At 39.6% G+C, this 15,650-nt stretch overlaps 1 protein-coding gene across 2 annotated transcripts in view; it reads right to left on the bottom strand.

Annotated features, from left to right (window-relative positions):
- Window positions 1-15,650, bottom strand: part of ADSS2 (adenylosuccinate synthase 2) — a gene marked incomplete at its 5' end in the record, with an annotated part of 33,045 nt that overhangs the window by 14,168 nt on the left and 3,227 nt on the right. For both annotated transcript variants that reach the window (XM_081340272.1, XM_081340273.1), the window contains 3 exons: window positions 963-1,013; window positions 4,057-4,125; window positions 6,556-6,658. In XM_081340272.1, the coding sequence (XP_081196398.1) occupies window positions 963-1,013; window positions 4,057-4,125; window positions 6,556-6,658 (223 nt within the window). The remainder of the gene's footprint in view (window positions 1-962; window positions 1,014-4,056; window positions 4,126-6,555; window positions 6,659-15,650) is intronic.

Below are 15,650 nucleotides of genomic sequence, written 5' to 3' on the forward strand. Positions count from 1 at the left end.
TTGCATAGCCATTTGCTTGGGGTGGGGGGAACTTCTGGTGACAGTGGAAAACTTTTTAAAACCTATTTAATGAACTGGTGTGGGTGAGATGCCACGAAACAGAACAAGAGGCTTTCCAGATGGCAGACTGTTGATTCCTTACCCATGGTTAAACAATAAATCTTTAATGTAGTTTATCAGAAATGATAATTGTCATGGAGAAAACCTATGTGATCTGTACGATTGAAACAACCCGATGGAACATAATCATAATCAGTGATAAATGGGTAACTATGATCTTGGAACTGAATCTGTTTAGAGTACTAGCAGGCAAATCTTTCTCATTCATTATAGTACTTACAGTACAGGACAAGCAAATGACACTTTTGGAAGCCTACATTTCCCAGAATACCAGTTTTTTCTTGACTAAATTTTTATTTTTCCTGAAAAGGTTCTCATTGCAACTGATTGTATGAGCTAAAGGTGCTAAATGTTTACTTTTAAAATTTCTCTGATGAAAAGATATCTGCTTGAATCAAGGTTAAGCAATGTAATAAAAGTCAGTACTTGTTATGTGAATCTGATCCTAAGAATGAGAATGCAGAAATAAGCCTGGAATAGGCAATATTGCCTGGCTGAGCAATTTAGTTGCCAAACTAACTGGAGAGAAGAATGACCTTGTTGAAAAAGTTATCTTAAAATATGAGAAAAATCAGCATTTGATTCTGCAACACTAAGCTAATTTTAGAATCAAAATCTCAGTAAGATGAAGTATAATCAGAAAAAAATGGCTTGAGGCATTAGCTTAATCATATTTTCCCCTGAATTCAGTCTTAGGATACTACAGATCCAAAAAAATGGCATTTGGAATTGCAATAATTACTTTAAGAATTGACAAGTAATTCATCAAAGAATGACTTCATGAAGACCTAGTAAAGAATTATACATACATTGATGTGAGTGCAATTAATATAATTACTTACCAATATGGGCTCTGTCCGATATAATTAGCCTTTTTTCCCAGGCTTCTAAACCTTTTGAAGAAATATTAGGTAATATTCATTAATTTTATTTGTCAGTGTTTAATGCAATCCCATGCATATTTATGCAAGAGTAACGTATTTTTCGGACCATAAGACGCACCAAACCATAAGACGCACCCAGTTTTTAGAGCAGGAAAACAAGAAAAAAATATTCTGAACCAAATAGTACCGGTATACTAAAACAGGGCTTTTCAACCTTTTCATCCATTGTACCACTTTTAGGACAAGGCAATGTCCAAGTACCACCAGTCGCCCAGCAAGGTGTCAAAAACCTGACACCCCCCCAAAAAAAGGAAAAAAATGATACAGGTAGTCCTTGACTTACAATGATTCACTTAATGACTGTTCAAAGTTACGACGGCACTGAAAAAAGTGACTTATGACTATTTTTCACACTTATGACCGTTGCAGCATCCCCAGGGTCATGTGATTTACATTCGGATGCTTGGCGATCGATTCATATTTATGATGGTCACATTGTTCCAGGGTCATGTGATCGCCTTTTGCAACCTTCTGAGAAGCAAAGTTAGTGGGGAAACCAGATTCACTTAACAATCATGTTACTAATTTAATTTCTCTCTCTCCTTCTCTTTCTCTCCCTCTCTATTTTTCTCTTTCCCTCTATTTCTCCCTTTCTCTCTCTCCCTCTTTCTTTTTCCTCCTCTCTCCCTTTCTCTCTCTTTCTCTCTCTTTCTTTCTCTCCCTTTCTCTTTCCTTCTATTTCTCCCTTTCTCTCTCTCCGTCTATTTCCCTCCCTTTCTTTCTCCTTCTCTCTCCCTTTCTCTCTCTCTTTCTTTCTCTCCCTCTTTCCCTCTCCCTCTATTTCTCTCCCTTTCTTTCTCCTTCTCTCTCTCTTTCTCTCCCTCCCTATTTCTTTCTCCTTCTCTCTCTCCCTCTCTCTCTTTCTCTTCCTCCCTGTCCCATTGTCCCTTCTGTCTTTCCTTCCTTCCTTTCTTCCTTCCCTCCCTCTTTGTCCTTCCCTCTCCGTGTTAGAGCAGTACCCGCAGAGGCGGCCCTGCAGCCCGGCTTTCTCTTCCAGAAAGCAAGCTGAAACAGAGCTAGGGAGATTGCCAGAAATGCGAATTGGCCGATCTCGCGCTCCTGCAAACTCCCTCCCTCGGTTTCAGCTTCCCTTGCTACAAGAGAAAGCAGGCTGAAACGAGGCAGATTGCAGCAGCGCGAAATCAGCTGATTCGCATTCCTGGCAATCTCCCTCACTCCGTTTCAGCCTGCTTTCTCTTGTAGCAAGGGAAGCTGAAACCGAGCGAGGGAGAGTGCAGGAGCGTGAGATCGGCGTTTCTCAGCACGTGCCGATTCGTGCTCCACTTGCAGAGGTTGGCGCTGGCCATACGGATCACCTTCGGACCATAAGACGCACCCTCGTTTTCCCCCCCACTTTTGGGGGGGAAAAGTTCGTCTTATGGTCCGAAAAATACGGTAGATTCCCATAAGTCAAATTGCTATTACTCAAGTATAATCAGGATTTCATCTAACCATCTAACCGTCTGGGCTGATCTAAAAAAACAATGAAATATCAGTCCAGATTAGAGCTTGATTGGGAGATCATTTGGGAATTCCAGGTTTTTAAGCTACAGCAAAAAGGGAAACGGAAAAATCCCAAAGAAAGACAGTAGGAAACCATTTCCACATTGCTACCAAGAAAACTATATATTGCCACTGCAACTGAGGTACACTTGGAGATTTAATTTTTTAAAATCCATTTTAAAAAGTGCAATTTTCACAGTGGCACAACAAAACTTCTAAACCTTGAACTTTCTCTAAAATCTTAGGTGGGGCTTCTAACATCACATCAGTGAACTTGTACTCATGCAGTGAGACTCCCTTTCCTTCTGCTGCAAATCCTACGTCTTTCAAAACTGCTCTGAAAAATCTTCCTAACTGATAAAGCAGAACTAGAGAACAGGACTTTGGGATGCTTTTGAAGATTGGTTCAGATACGTCTGTTCTTCCATACATATTCTTAAAATGTCTATATTTTTATTTTTGTAATATGCTATTAGATGTTATCTAATTTAACATCATACTAACATCATTTCCATTTTAGAGCACTGTACTGTTAAGATATTAGCTGTATAAAACAAATATGTTCTTAAAAAAAGCCAAAGCCATGTAGGGGTGTAGGTCTATACATATGTTGTATATAGTATGTATATGTTGTATATAGTATGTTTAGGTGTGTGTCATGTATGTGTTCACTTTGAGAGTGAGCAACTAAATTTCATTTTTGATGTGTGTTGTTGTGCCCATAGAAAAATATGACAATAAAGGTTATCTTATCTTATCTTATCAAAGGGAATTAATTGTTCATCAAATTGCTAATTGGATATAAGGCTACTGCATGGGAACAGCACATTACCAAACACTCAGTTCTACCATGTTTCACCGAGAATAAGACCTACCCCACAAAATAAGCCCTAGCTTTGGGGTGAGAACGCCTAAAAACAAGCTAGGGTAGGGATGGCAGGTGGAGCTTCCCCATGCACCCAGCACCGGCTTACCATTGCAGCCATGCCCAGACACCTGCCTTGCCGGCCCACTTCTTCTGTGGCCACTCGCCGCCACTTGCACGCATCATCCCTGAACTGCTATTTTGCCGTCATTTTGCTTCTGTAGCCCAGAACGGAGCTCCAGATTGATGCACACAGCGCCCCCCTGGCCTCCATTTCAACATCAGAGGCCTTCAGGAAAGGCTTCTGCAGCTGAGAACCAAGCTCTGGATTGATGCGCGTGACATCCCCAGAGAATGGAGGGTGCCACGTGCATCAATCCGGAGCTCGGTGCTCAGCTGCAGAGGCCTTTCTGACGGCAAAACAGAGGCTGGGGGGCTAGTGCCGTCACTGAGAGGTGAGACAGTGGAAAAGACATCCCCTGAAAATAAGGCCTGGTGCCTCTTTTAGAGGCAAAAAAATAAATAAATAAGACCAGGTCTTATTTTCGGGGAAACACGGAAGTATACTGTTGTGAGAAGATCATGAGAACTTCTTCTAATAATAGCTTACCAAGGTATTCTCACCTTTTCCTTTTTTAACATTTTTTTCTGCCTCTTCAAATAACCCCGGCAGATGAATTACCACACCATTTCCTGGAGAAAAACATAAAAAAGATCAAAAAAATAATGTGAGGTCTCTTCCAAAGATCACAATTTGAAGTATGATAAAATAATGCAAATACAATTCTACATATATTTTTATCATGTAGTGGTGATTTTGATTCATAAGAAAGTATTTTTTTTTCTCATGCAAGGCAAAGCATCGTCTTTTTACTTTCTCACCCTCTCTCTCAATTGCTCCTCCACTGGAGCTCCAGAAGGTTAAACACCTTCTGGAATAATATAGGATATGGAAGAGTGATTATTCATTCAGTAGAGAGATTAACACAAATATGGAGACCCAATTTACCTAAGAGTAAGCAGTCTCAAATAGCATAAATCAGCCACTGCAAACTGAAGATTTTGAAGATCTTTACACTGTAGCTGGTTAATATGAACTAACCTCTACTTATTACTTGTATCAGAGCTTGCAATTTAACCTGAAATTACTTCAGTGGTATGTATACATATTTTTTTCAGGTTGTTGCCATCAATGTTTAAAACAGCCACATTCACAGTAATTTTCAAAAAAAACACACCTGAATTTAAAACTTTTTCTTCCCCCAAAAACCAACAACAGACAAACAGAAATGAATCTACCATTTCTTTGGAGAATCTAAGATAGCCTTCCCATATGTTGGGGAGAAATAATCTAATATTACTTTCAGGTAAACACAGTAATGCTATTCTATAGTATCCCACAATGGTATGTGCCTGTCCACCCACCCCCATTGCTTCTGGGATGAAGGACTCATTTAAGACTTTTGTGACTGGTCTCACAAAATGGCTGCCACATAGGGGCCTATCATTTATAACATGGGCCATATGATCAGTTGCAATCAGTGTGAAGAAGACAAAATTTCCCACCTATTTTTATCATCTTCAAGATTATAAGCAGCAATTTAACTTTGTCTTCATATAGGACAAGCAGGAGCCTTACAACTGGCATTTGAATTTTCTAAGAATGTCTACAGCATCTATGTAAAGTTAAAATACATTTCTGGAAAAAAAAACTAATAGTGTACCTCCTTGCTTTATATTGTGCCAGCTTCTCATTGTGTAGGAGAGGTGCAGTGGTTCTCACAGATGCCATTATGGGAATTTTAAGCAAGGTATATTTTTTTAATCTTTGTGGTGTAACTGCTGTTATGTTTCAGAAATGTGAAAAAGTGCATCTATTATGTTTGCAGGAATTCCTGAAAGCGGTATCCTCCAGACTCATTAAACTGCAACTTCTATTATGATGGTTGAGGATAAAGTGAACTGTAGTCCAAAATAGCTAACAAAGAGTGTAAAGTTAGGAGGCTGTTATTTGAGGAAAGCATTTGGTCCCTGCCTACCCTATTGCCAGACTTGCATGTATGGGTATCATAATTTTTACTTGTAAATGTTCCAACAAACGTAAGGAACTTGCTTAGACACAGGCAACCTGTTCTTTGTGCACTTTAATCAATAAAAACTTGATTTTTCATGTACAAAGTAGATATTAAAAATATAGTGATGTATGGAAATATGAATGACTCAGAAGAGGAAAAGAATACACTCCTATTCCCCACTATGCATTGCAGTTACATTTGCTAGGAAAGACAGATGGTAACTCATTCACCCTGAATTCTGAGGTAAAAAAAGATCACCCTGTTATGCAATTCCTTTTGCTTAGCATCCCTATAACAGCGTATTTGGGGGGAAAAAAGTCTTATCTTCTGCAACTTACTGCATAATGGTAAAACAAATTGTTTCATCTAACAAAGCCTTCTCCCAAACCTAGCATTAGAATCACTGGGGGAATTAAAAACAGCAACAATACCCAAATACAATATAGACAGTTTCTGTTCTTTGTTTTAACTTGAGAGGTTTCCCAGCATTGTTTCAATGATGCATTAACTTTTTGCATCTAGTCATAAATAAAGCTACACATCAGAACTACAAATAGCATGGTCCTCTGAGGAAACAAAAGCAAATAAATCATTTCCCTAGATACCACTAACACGGGTGGTGTCTAGAAACGTGCATTTCTTTCTTTAGTTGCATAAATATCAAAGCAAGTGTCCTTTACATATCCTCATGTAAACAGTAACTGTAGTTACTGCACAATACATTTCCAGTTTTTGATAAACACTGAGAAACATTCAAGATCTTGACTAACAAGAATGGTATGTTTAAAAGGTAGACGCCAAAGGCGCACGGAACGCTGTTACCTTCCCACCGTAGTGGTTCCTATTTTTCTACTTGCATTTTTACGTGCTTTCGAACTGCTAGGTTGGCAGAAGCTGGGATGAGTAACAGGTGCTCACTCAGTTACGTGGCACTCGGGATTCGACCCGCCAAACTGCCGACCTTCTGATCGACAAGCTCAGCGTCCTAACCCACTGAGCCACCGCGTCCCTTTAATGGTATGTTTATAGAGTAGTAAAAATTACTTACCAATAAATGCTGTGACTTTCGGATTGATGATACCACTGGGTAACAGATGAAAATCATATTCCACAGAATCCACAACAACCGTATGTCCAGCATTATTGCCTCCCTATTAAAAATATTTTTAACTTTATTTAAAAATAAATATAAAAAGTATATTCTCACTAAAGATACTTTGACTCTTTCAATGTCCCTTTTTACAACTAGAGCAGGGGTCTCCAACCTTGGCAACTTTAAGACTTGTGGACTTCCAAAATTCCTCAGCCAGCAAAGCTTGAAGTCCACAAGTCTTAAAGTTGCCAATGTTGAGGACCTAGAGGACATATATCTTAGTAGCCTAAACAAAAAAGTATATGAATATTCTTAAATGCACTGTTATTCACTTAACTGCTTCTTCCAATCTGCCTTTTCATTTATATGTGTATTAATAAGGAAGTAAAATTAGTGACAGAGATTTATAAGTTGAAATAAATTTAGGACTCTAGTGGGTTGTTCTAATGAAAGAAAGATCTCATCCTTTAAAGCAAAGTCCCCAACCTTTCCAGCTTTGCAGACTAGCAGTGAGGGAGAGAGGATGGTTTCATTTGAGTGGCAGGTGAGCGCGTATGCATGTGCTTACCCACCGCTCGTGTAAATGGGGATGACACTTCCAATAATTTAATAGTTTTCAAATATATGCATTTGGATCAAGAATTTCTCCTTGGTTCCTCCAGAAATCAGAAACATCCAAAGAACATTGAAAAGTTTTGTGTTGAGTTTGTGATATTTTTTATTTTTATTTTAATTCCATTTATATCCCGCCCTTCTCCGAAGACTCATGGCGGCTTACAAGCTTAGCAGTAGCCTTCATTCTATGTATATGCCTGCTTATTAGGGCTTTCACACACACCCCAAGCGGCATTATTACAAAGTCAGCTTAATGATATATGCAAATCAGAATTGGAAATAATGCTTAACAAAGTGGGGCACATGTTCGCTGTTTAGTTTGGGTATTCCAGTAGCAGATGTCAACCAGGTGCTATTTAACACTATAAATTAGCAAGTTGCTCATTAACAATTGTCATTTACATCTATTTACTGTTTTATGCAGATCATTATTTTTACATTATCTGGCATTGTGAGCTGTCAAGAGTCAATCTGAAGTTATTTATCTACTGTCTAGGCAGCACTGAAATAAACAAATTAATGCAACATTAAAATACAGCAACTTTTCACAAACATGGAAATACTACAGTGACCATGCAGTAAACCACTTGTGAAAGTATGCCATTAAATATAATAGTTCTGCTCAGATAAATACACACACACACACACACACACACACACACACACACACACATAACAATAACATCAACAAGCAGAAACAAGAAAAGTATTGAAGAGTACCATAGTTATTTTAGTTGATTTATAGCTTGCCTTAATGCTCTGGTAAGCACTCAAGGCAAACTAAAAGAATTAAGAAAAACAGAATAAAAGTCATCAATACAAATTAAAATTAAACACCGAAATCGTATAGCAGTTAAAAGCTCAGTGAAATAGTTGCATCTTCACAGAGGTCTTATGTGCTGAAACAGCAGGGACCCAAAACAGTCCCCGCTGTTTCCTGGACATGATCCAAACAACTGTAAAAACACTGCCCCTGCCCGCCCCACCACAATCCAATTTCAACAAGCTTTCCAAAAGAATATTACAGTTAATAGTACGAAACTGAATTCTCCCCCCGCCCTCAAGTTCTTCTTGTAAGTCATCTACCGTCTGATAAAAATAATAATAATAATTTTATTTATATACCGCCCTTCTCCCAAAGGACTCAGGGCGGTGAACAGGGCAAACATATAAAAATACAAAGATACAAAAGTTAAAAAGAATTAAACACAATGCCCAGCTAAAACAATAAATAGATATATTAAAAACAACAGTAAAATCCCAACCCATCCCCCATCAGGCCAGGCCGGCTTGTTCAAATAAGTGAGTCTTCAGATCGCGTCGGAAGGAGCGAAGGTCGGGCGCCATCCGGAGCTCAACCGGCAACCGATTACATAAATCCGGGGCGCCCACAGAGAAGGACCTCCCCCTGGGGGCCACCAGACGACATTCTCTGACCGGTGGCACCCTTAGGAGGCCCTCTCTGTGGGAACGCACAGGGTGGAGGGAAGTTGATGCCGGCAGCAGGTGATCCCTGAGGTACTCCGGACCCATGCCATGGTAAGGGGCAGGGCTTTTTTTTCTCATAGAATGCTCAGAACGGAGTCCCGGCACCTTTTTTGGATGGAACCTTGTAAGGTAGGCAAGGCAGATTGTATGACATGTGTGAGTTCCGGCACCTTTTTCTTTTACAAAAAAAGCACTGGTAAGACATTTAGACTACAAAAGACAATTAAGGGGAGACATGATAGCAATCTTTCAGTACTTGAAGGATTATCATAACAAAAAGAGTGTGGATTTATTCTAGGTAACATCAAAGGGCAAAAAGAACCAATAGGTAAAAGCGACATAAAGGGAAATCCTAACTCAAAATAAGAAATAATTTCCAGAGTATGAAGGCTACTAAACAGTGGACAGCCTACCTCCTAGAGCAGGGGTGTCAAACTCAATTTCATTGAGGGCCGCATCAGCATTGTGGTTGCCCTCGGGGGGGGGGGGCTAGGTGGGTGTGGCCAGGGTGGGCACAGCCTACTGGGTGGGCGTGGCTGGAGTGCGTGTGGCTTACTGGGTGGGCATGGCCAGCTCTACATCATTTGCGTCAAGAGTGCCTATGGGGGCCTGGGCAGGAGTGGGACAGATCTGAGGTTCTCTGGCAGAAGGAGATGGGACCGGGGCAAGTACCAAGGCATGTTCCACTGGAGGAGCCTCACTGTTCCTCTTAGGTCATGCGGGGGGCTTGGGGGGCTGGACGGTGGCACAGAGGGCAAATGCCCATCCCAGCCTTCAAGCACCCACGGCACTAAGCCCAGCCCCACTTCCCCAAGGGTGCGCCCAGCTGCACTTACCTCCTCCTCAAGGCTGCTGCTGCTGTGCTTGCTCTCCTTAGCCAGGTTGCTCATGATGGGTACGAGGGCAAAGTCAATACGGAGGCCCGCTCCCTTTTCATGTGAGGAGACCTGGCTTTGTATCCAAAGCTTCCTTAGCAATAGGATGGGAGACAACCCCCCCAGGATAGGCTAGGGGGAGGGGGCAAGGGGATGGTGAAAGGGCAGCAGGGCAGGACTAAAGCAGGACTTCCCTCAGACCCTCTCCCTCCTTCCTTCCTTCCTTCCTTCCTTCCTTCCTTCCTTCCTTCCTTCCTTCCTTCCTTCCTAAGAACAGTGGTGGGAAAATATTTGAGAAGTGGGAGGGAGAAAAATAGGCAAGAAACACAGCTGGGGAAGTGTCGCAGCTGGGGAAGTGTCATCCTTCGTGAGGAATGAAGAAATGCATCATTACCTGGAAGTGGCCAGCACATGGCCCTCACCTACTTCACATATCCAGCTTGGTGGGCTCTGGGGGAGGGGATGCCATGAGCAGCGTGAGAGTTGTTGTTACCTGTGAAATGCTGCCCAGCCCCAGTCAAGAATTTCAAGTTCCCTTCCACATCAGTGATGTGCCAGAGCTTACTAAGAAAGGTTCCATGGTCATGATGGGTTACAGGTACTCCTGAATTGCTTTTGCAGGTAATCTTTGCTTAACGACCATTCATTCAACACCTTTTTGAAATTATGATGACACTGAAAGTTGGGGCTTACGACTCATGCTTGAAGTTTACAGCCATTGCAGCGCTCCTGTGGCCATGTGAGTGAGATCTGGGCTCTTGGCAAGCCATTCGCACTTACAATAGGTCAGGAGTCAGCAACCTGAAACATTGAAAGAGCCACTCGGAACCGGTTGCCTCACAAAAGGAAAAACTGGGAGCCACAAAAAATGTGTGCACATGTGCGTACATGCGCACATGCACAGAACAGGGTTTGACTGAAGAGTAGAGCCAAGGCGAGATATGCACCTACCCTGCATATTTGAATTGATTGGTTGAACTTTTTTAGTCCCACTTTTTTTTTTTGGACTGCACATGGCAGAGGACTGGGAGCCGCAGGAGACAGCTGAAAGAGCCGCATGCGGCTGTCAAGTACCTTGAGATCATATGATCACATTTGAAATCTTCCCTGCCAGTTTCCCTAAAAAGTCAAAGTCAATGAGGAAGTCAGAAGGGAAGGGCACAAGCCATTGCCAGCTGCTGTCAGGACTCCTGGCTCCGGGAGGGGAGCGGATTAGCTGAAAAAGGCCCATCGGGATCCTTTTTGGGACAAACCTTTTTCAGCCAGTTTGTTTGGGAATGGAAGTCTGCCTGCCAGATTGGTTTCACCTCACGAGATGGAGTCCCTCTGGCCAGCAGCCCTGTCACTGTTAAAGAGTGTGGCATAGGGTGCTTGCAACAAGGAATATTTGGAGCCAGACTGGCTACAAATGCTTCTTGCAACAAATCCCACTTGGTTTTTGACATGGACTTTTTCAGCCAGTTGTCTTTCAAAATGGAAGGGCTGCCTATCAGATTTACTTTGCCCCTTATGGACCCTCACACAGCCATTCTGCACACAAAGGGGAGGAAAACTCTAGTAGATCATAAAGATCCAAACTTCTCTTCTCAAGCCCAGCGTTGCAATTTCCTTCTGCCCATAGAAGTAAAGCTGCCTGCAGCAATTTTGCCAACCCTGCTTAACAATCGCAAGTGGGAGAGCTGGGATTGCAGTCACTGTGTGAGCTGGTCATGTGGGTGTCTCACTTAATTACCACAACAACTTACAATCAAAATTATAGGCTCAATTGTGATCCTAAGTCTAGTAATATCTGTAGGTAGCAACTTCAGCATGGCCATTGAAATCTTCCAAGAAAGAAGGCTTATAACTATGCTAGCATTGAATATTTGACAGTGTACTAATTGAATACTGAATTAAATTTCCAAAGCCAATTTTTCGATACAGTATTGTTTATAGGGATATTTATAGAAATGGACATTAATACCACAAGACAGAAAGTCTCTTGTGCATCTGTCTATACTTTATTTGAGAATCTCATTAATTCATTTTATATTTTCTCTTTCATTCATTCAAAATAAAGTATTTAATTCCAAAAGGAACTCAGAAGTATTCCTCTTCCCATTGGATGTGTTGTACTATCCAATAAAACCAGAGTGTAAATTTTCCCTCCCCCCCCAAAAAAAACCCACCAGTTGTCCACTATTATCTAAAGATGGAGATAATCCTCCATTATGGCTGTATGCTTTGTGAAACCTCTTTAGGTGTGGCAAATTGAAAAGTGAGAAATTAAGAATTAGGTTGAAATTTCATCTAGGTGAAACGTTAATATATATATATATATATAAATAACCTTTGACACATTTGAGCATTTGCTGGAGAAACAGCATTTGTTGTCTTATTATCAATATTACTTTCTGTCAATGACCTCTCAGTCATTTAAATCAATACATTTTCACTTGCATACAAATCTTATTAGCATCATTATCTGTTGTTTGTAACTACACATATGAGCTAAGATTTCACAGATGGATGAATTCATACATATTCAAGATACAGGGAAGCATTTTTTTTATTTGATTAACAAATGAAACTGATACCACGCTAAATTTTTTGCTCAAATATAAGAATCTTCAGACAGTCCTCAGGGGTAATTTGAGGCTTAGCATATGTGATAGATTGATCCAAATGGTAATCTTACACCCACATCCTATGTTCATGCTCCCTTCAATTCAGATGGTTAGTGTTGTGTTTGGATGGGGAATCTTTTAAGAGTTTTTATTTATTAGGTTTGATGTAAAAGACTAACACAGCTACCACTCTGGAGACACATGAAAACTGATCCACTTTTGTTTATTTTAGCACAGGCATAAAGCACTGCTCAAGTAACATAAACCAGCGTAGAACTAAGAATGTAAACAGTGACAAGCAACTCATCTCTCTCTATAAGAATCTGAATTCCTGTGAACACAGAGCAAAGAGGTTATTTATTACTGCTTATGTGGCACAAGCCGCACAAGCATTTGTACATACAACATGAAGTGGCAGGCACATTCAAAAAGGATGAACCTTATGACACAATAGTATGCCAATCTTTTCATCATTTTGACAAAACTCAGTAAAATCCTGAAGACTTCCATGCTTTAAACATAGAGGTTCGCCATTATTTTTATGAAACATTTTTTAGAGTTTTGAAATCTTGAATATATATAACTGATTTAAATTAAACATCTGGTTTGTTTTTTGAAATCATTAATTCATCTTCACTGACTAGAACTCCAAAAAACATTACATGCATATGAAAATATCTCATGTTTATATTAGCTAATTTCTTGAGACAAAGGAATTAACTATTAAGAGTGGTAAATAAAGAATAAGCAACTTGTCCTTAGTCTCAGTGGAGCCACTGATACAAAGAAAACAACAAAATTCATGACATTAAACTACTTTTTAGTAATAGTCTAATTAGCCATCTCTGTGAGGAATGCAACTAACTAAAACTATGTTCTACTTCTGAAAGGACATTTCAACCTTTAGTATCAATCTCACATTAATAACATAAAAAGAGGGGGAAGAGTGGACTCCACACAATATAAATGTGTTTAATTAATTTAAAATATATCAGGTTTGGCTTTGTTCTAATCTTGTCCATTTTCTGGGTGTACCATAATGTAATCTAAAGGTCAGCTGACACCACTAGAACAAAAAATGATTTGGACATACTGGAGAAGATCAATATTTTATGTATTAAACCAGCGGTCCCCAAACTTTCTGGATTGGCGAACCGGGGGTGGGTGGGCAGAGGGGATGGTTATGTGTGAGTTGCAGGCAAGTGCGCAAGCAGGCACAGCTCTATTTCTGTGAAGCTCTACCACACAAATGGACCTTCACATGCGAGTATCTGCTGCTCATGCAAATGGATCTTTGCACGCAAGCATGAGAGCACATGCTCACTGGCCCCTTGCACATCCTGGTTCCAAATGGACTGTGGGCTGGTAGTGGGCCACAGCCCAGGGGTTGGGGACCCCTGTATTAAACTATAAATTACTGAACAAATTTAAACTATTAAACTAAACTATAAATTTAGATAATACCTTGTTAATTAAATCATGCTTCAAAAATCAAACTAGAAACCTTTCAGTTACTGTCTTTCCACTAAATATGACCTTCATGGCATTTCACAAAATGTATGTTAAGCATATGATACTTATACTGATCTTGCAGACAGAGATTCTAACATGCATGGAATCCCCAATAGTTGTATTGTGGAGTAGCAAAAAAGGAGAAGAAATGATGATATTACTGTAACAATAGTTTGATTCACTTGGATCAGAAAGATATTCAGGCAACATCTCCAAATTCTTTCCCTTGTCAAGTTCACATACTTATATGCAATCAGTTAATATAATTAGGAGACATTAAAATGCTCATCAGCCAAATGTATCAAATCTAAAGAAACACAACTGCAGGAACAGGCCACGTTCTCATTGCAACTACTATATACACATCCGTAAACAATAACAGATATTCTAATTACAAATATATCAGACAGTAAATGTCTGGAATCTAACACAACTCTCATAATCATACTGAATTCTTAGGACTGCTATTAAATAAAGGCAAATAGATGCTGCTATCACATTTATTTTAATATGCCATTTTAATCAGAACAAAATTTTGTGGTAAAACTTTGCTTTATGACTGCAATGGCAGAATCATTTAAAAAATAATGTTGGCTCAGATTGCTAGATGTGAATGAGCTGACCACTCGTTGATAGTTCTAAAATATCCAATTTCATCAGCATGCACAACTGTTACATAAATATGCTTCAAGGGAAAATGATATAGTAATCTCATAGGTTAACACTTTAGAATAGAAAATAAGTTCATTATTGCCACGCTGTATTGTAAAGTGCAAAGTCCGTGTATATTTACATAGAAATGCATATTTTCCTGAATTCATTAGGGTTCATTTCTAAATAACATTCTGGATTTCAGCCTAAATTAGCAGCATATAATTCCTACGATGTGAGAAATATTAAAAAGCTTTTCAGGGGAAGCATATAATAAAGTTGCAGATATAATTACTGGCAGATTTAGAAGAGGAGTTATCAAAAGAGAGTGGCATAAAATTATTTGAATAACTAAGGGCAAATAAAGGATAAAATGTCATTATTCACCTCTGGTAGCAGTTTCTTATACAATGTGTTTGGAATTACAAAATAAGTATTACGAAAGAAAAAAGTACAATACAGTATCAATATCTTATCCAACAGACAAAAATTGCCCGAGATAACTACGGTAAATTTCTAACAAACATTCAAAGAGTCCTTGAGCAACTTTGCTTGAAACCTTTCTATAACAGGATAGTAGAGTGGGGAGAGCTGTTGTAAAAAATAAGCACCCCCTCCAACACAAAATAAACTCCACTAGATCATAGACATGGCACATTATTTTCTGCTCAAATTTGTTGCAAAGAATTTGAATAAGAGAATAGGTATCTTAATTTTGCTTCCTAACTTTTAACAAAGCATATTTATATCATTCAGAGGTGTACTGTCATGAAGTAGCTGGAATTAAAAAAAGAAATATAATCCTTTTCTAATTTCCCAAATGATCTTAATGCTTAACCAAGTCTGTAACAGTCCCAAGTTATTCAGTGATGTATGAGTTATAAAAAAAATCCTTGAACTTGGTTCAATAACTAACTGGAAGTCAGTGCAGTTGCTTCAAATGAGGTGTAACATGACTATAGGTAAGTGTCCCATCTAACAACTTGACTACTGCATTCCAACGAGCTACAATTTGATCAAATGGAAATTCTGCATTCAGCATAATAATCCAAATGCAAGGGTACTGGTGTGTAAACATTAGCCTAGACTGCCTGTCCTAGTTGCTATAACAACAATTACTACCCTAACCAAAGCTGATCACAGGCAATCTCTGGCTGCATAGGCCACCTAGGCCTCCAATGCCAAAGACTTCAAAAACACATGCCGAAACTACTTATTGCTTTCTGAGAAAGTGCAATCCCATTTAGAATTCCTAAAAAACCCCTCCCTGCATGAGCTCTCCATGCTCTCAGGACTCAAACTG

Source organism: Vipera berus, assembly GCF_964194415.1.
Source record: "Vipera berus genome assembly, chromosome: 1".
NCBI classification, from domain to species: Eukaryota; Metazoa; Chordata; class Lepidosauria; order Squamata; family Viperidae; genus Vipera; species Vipera berus.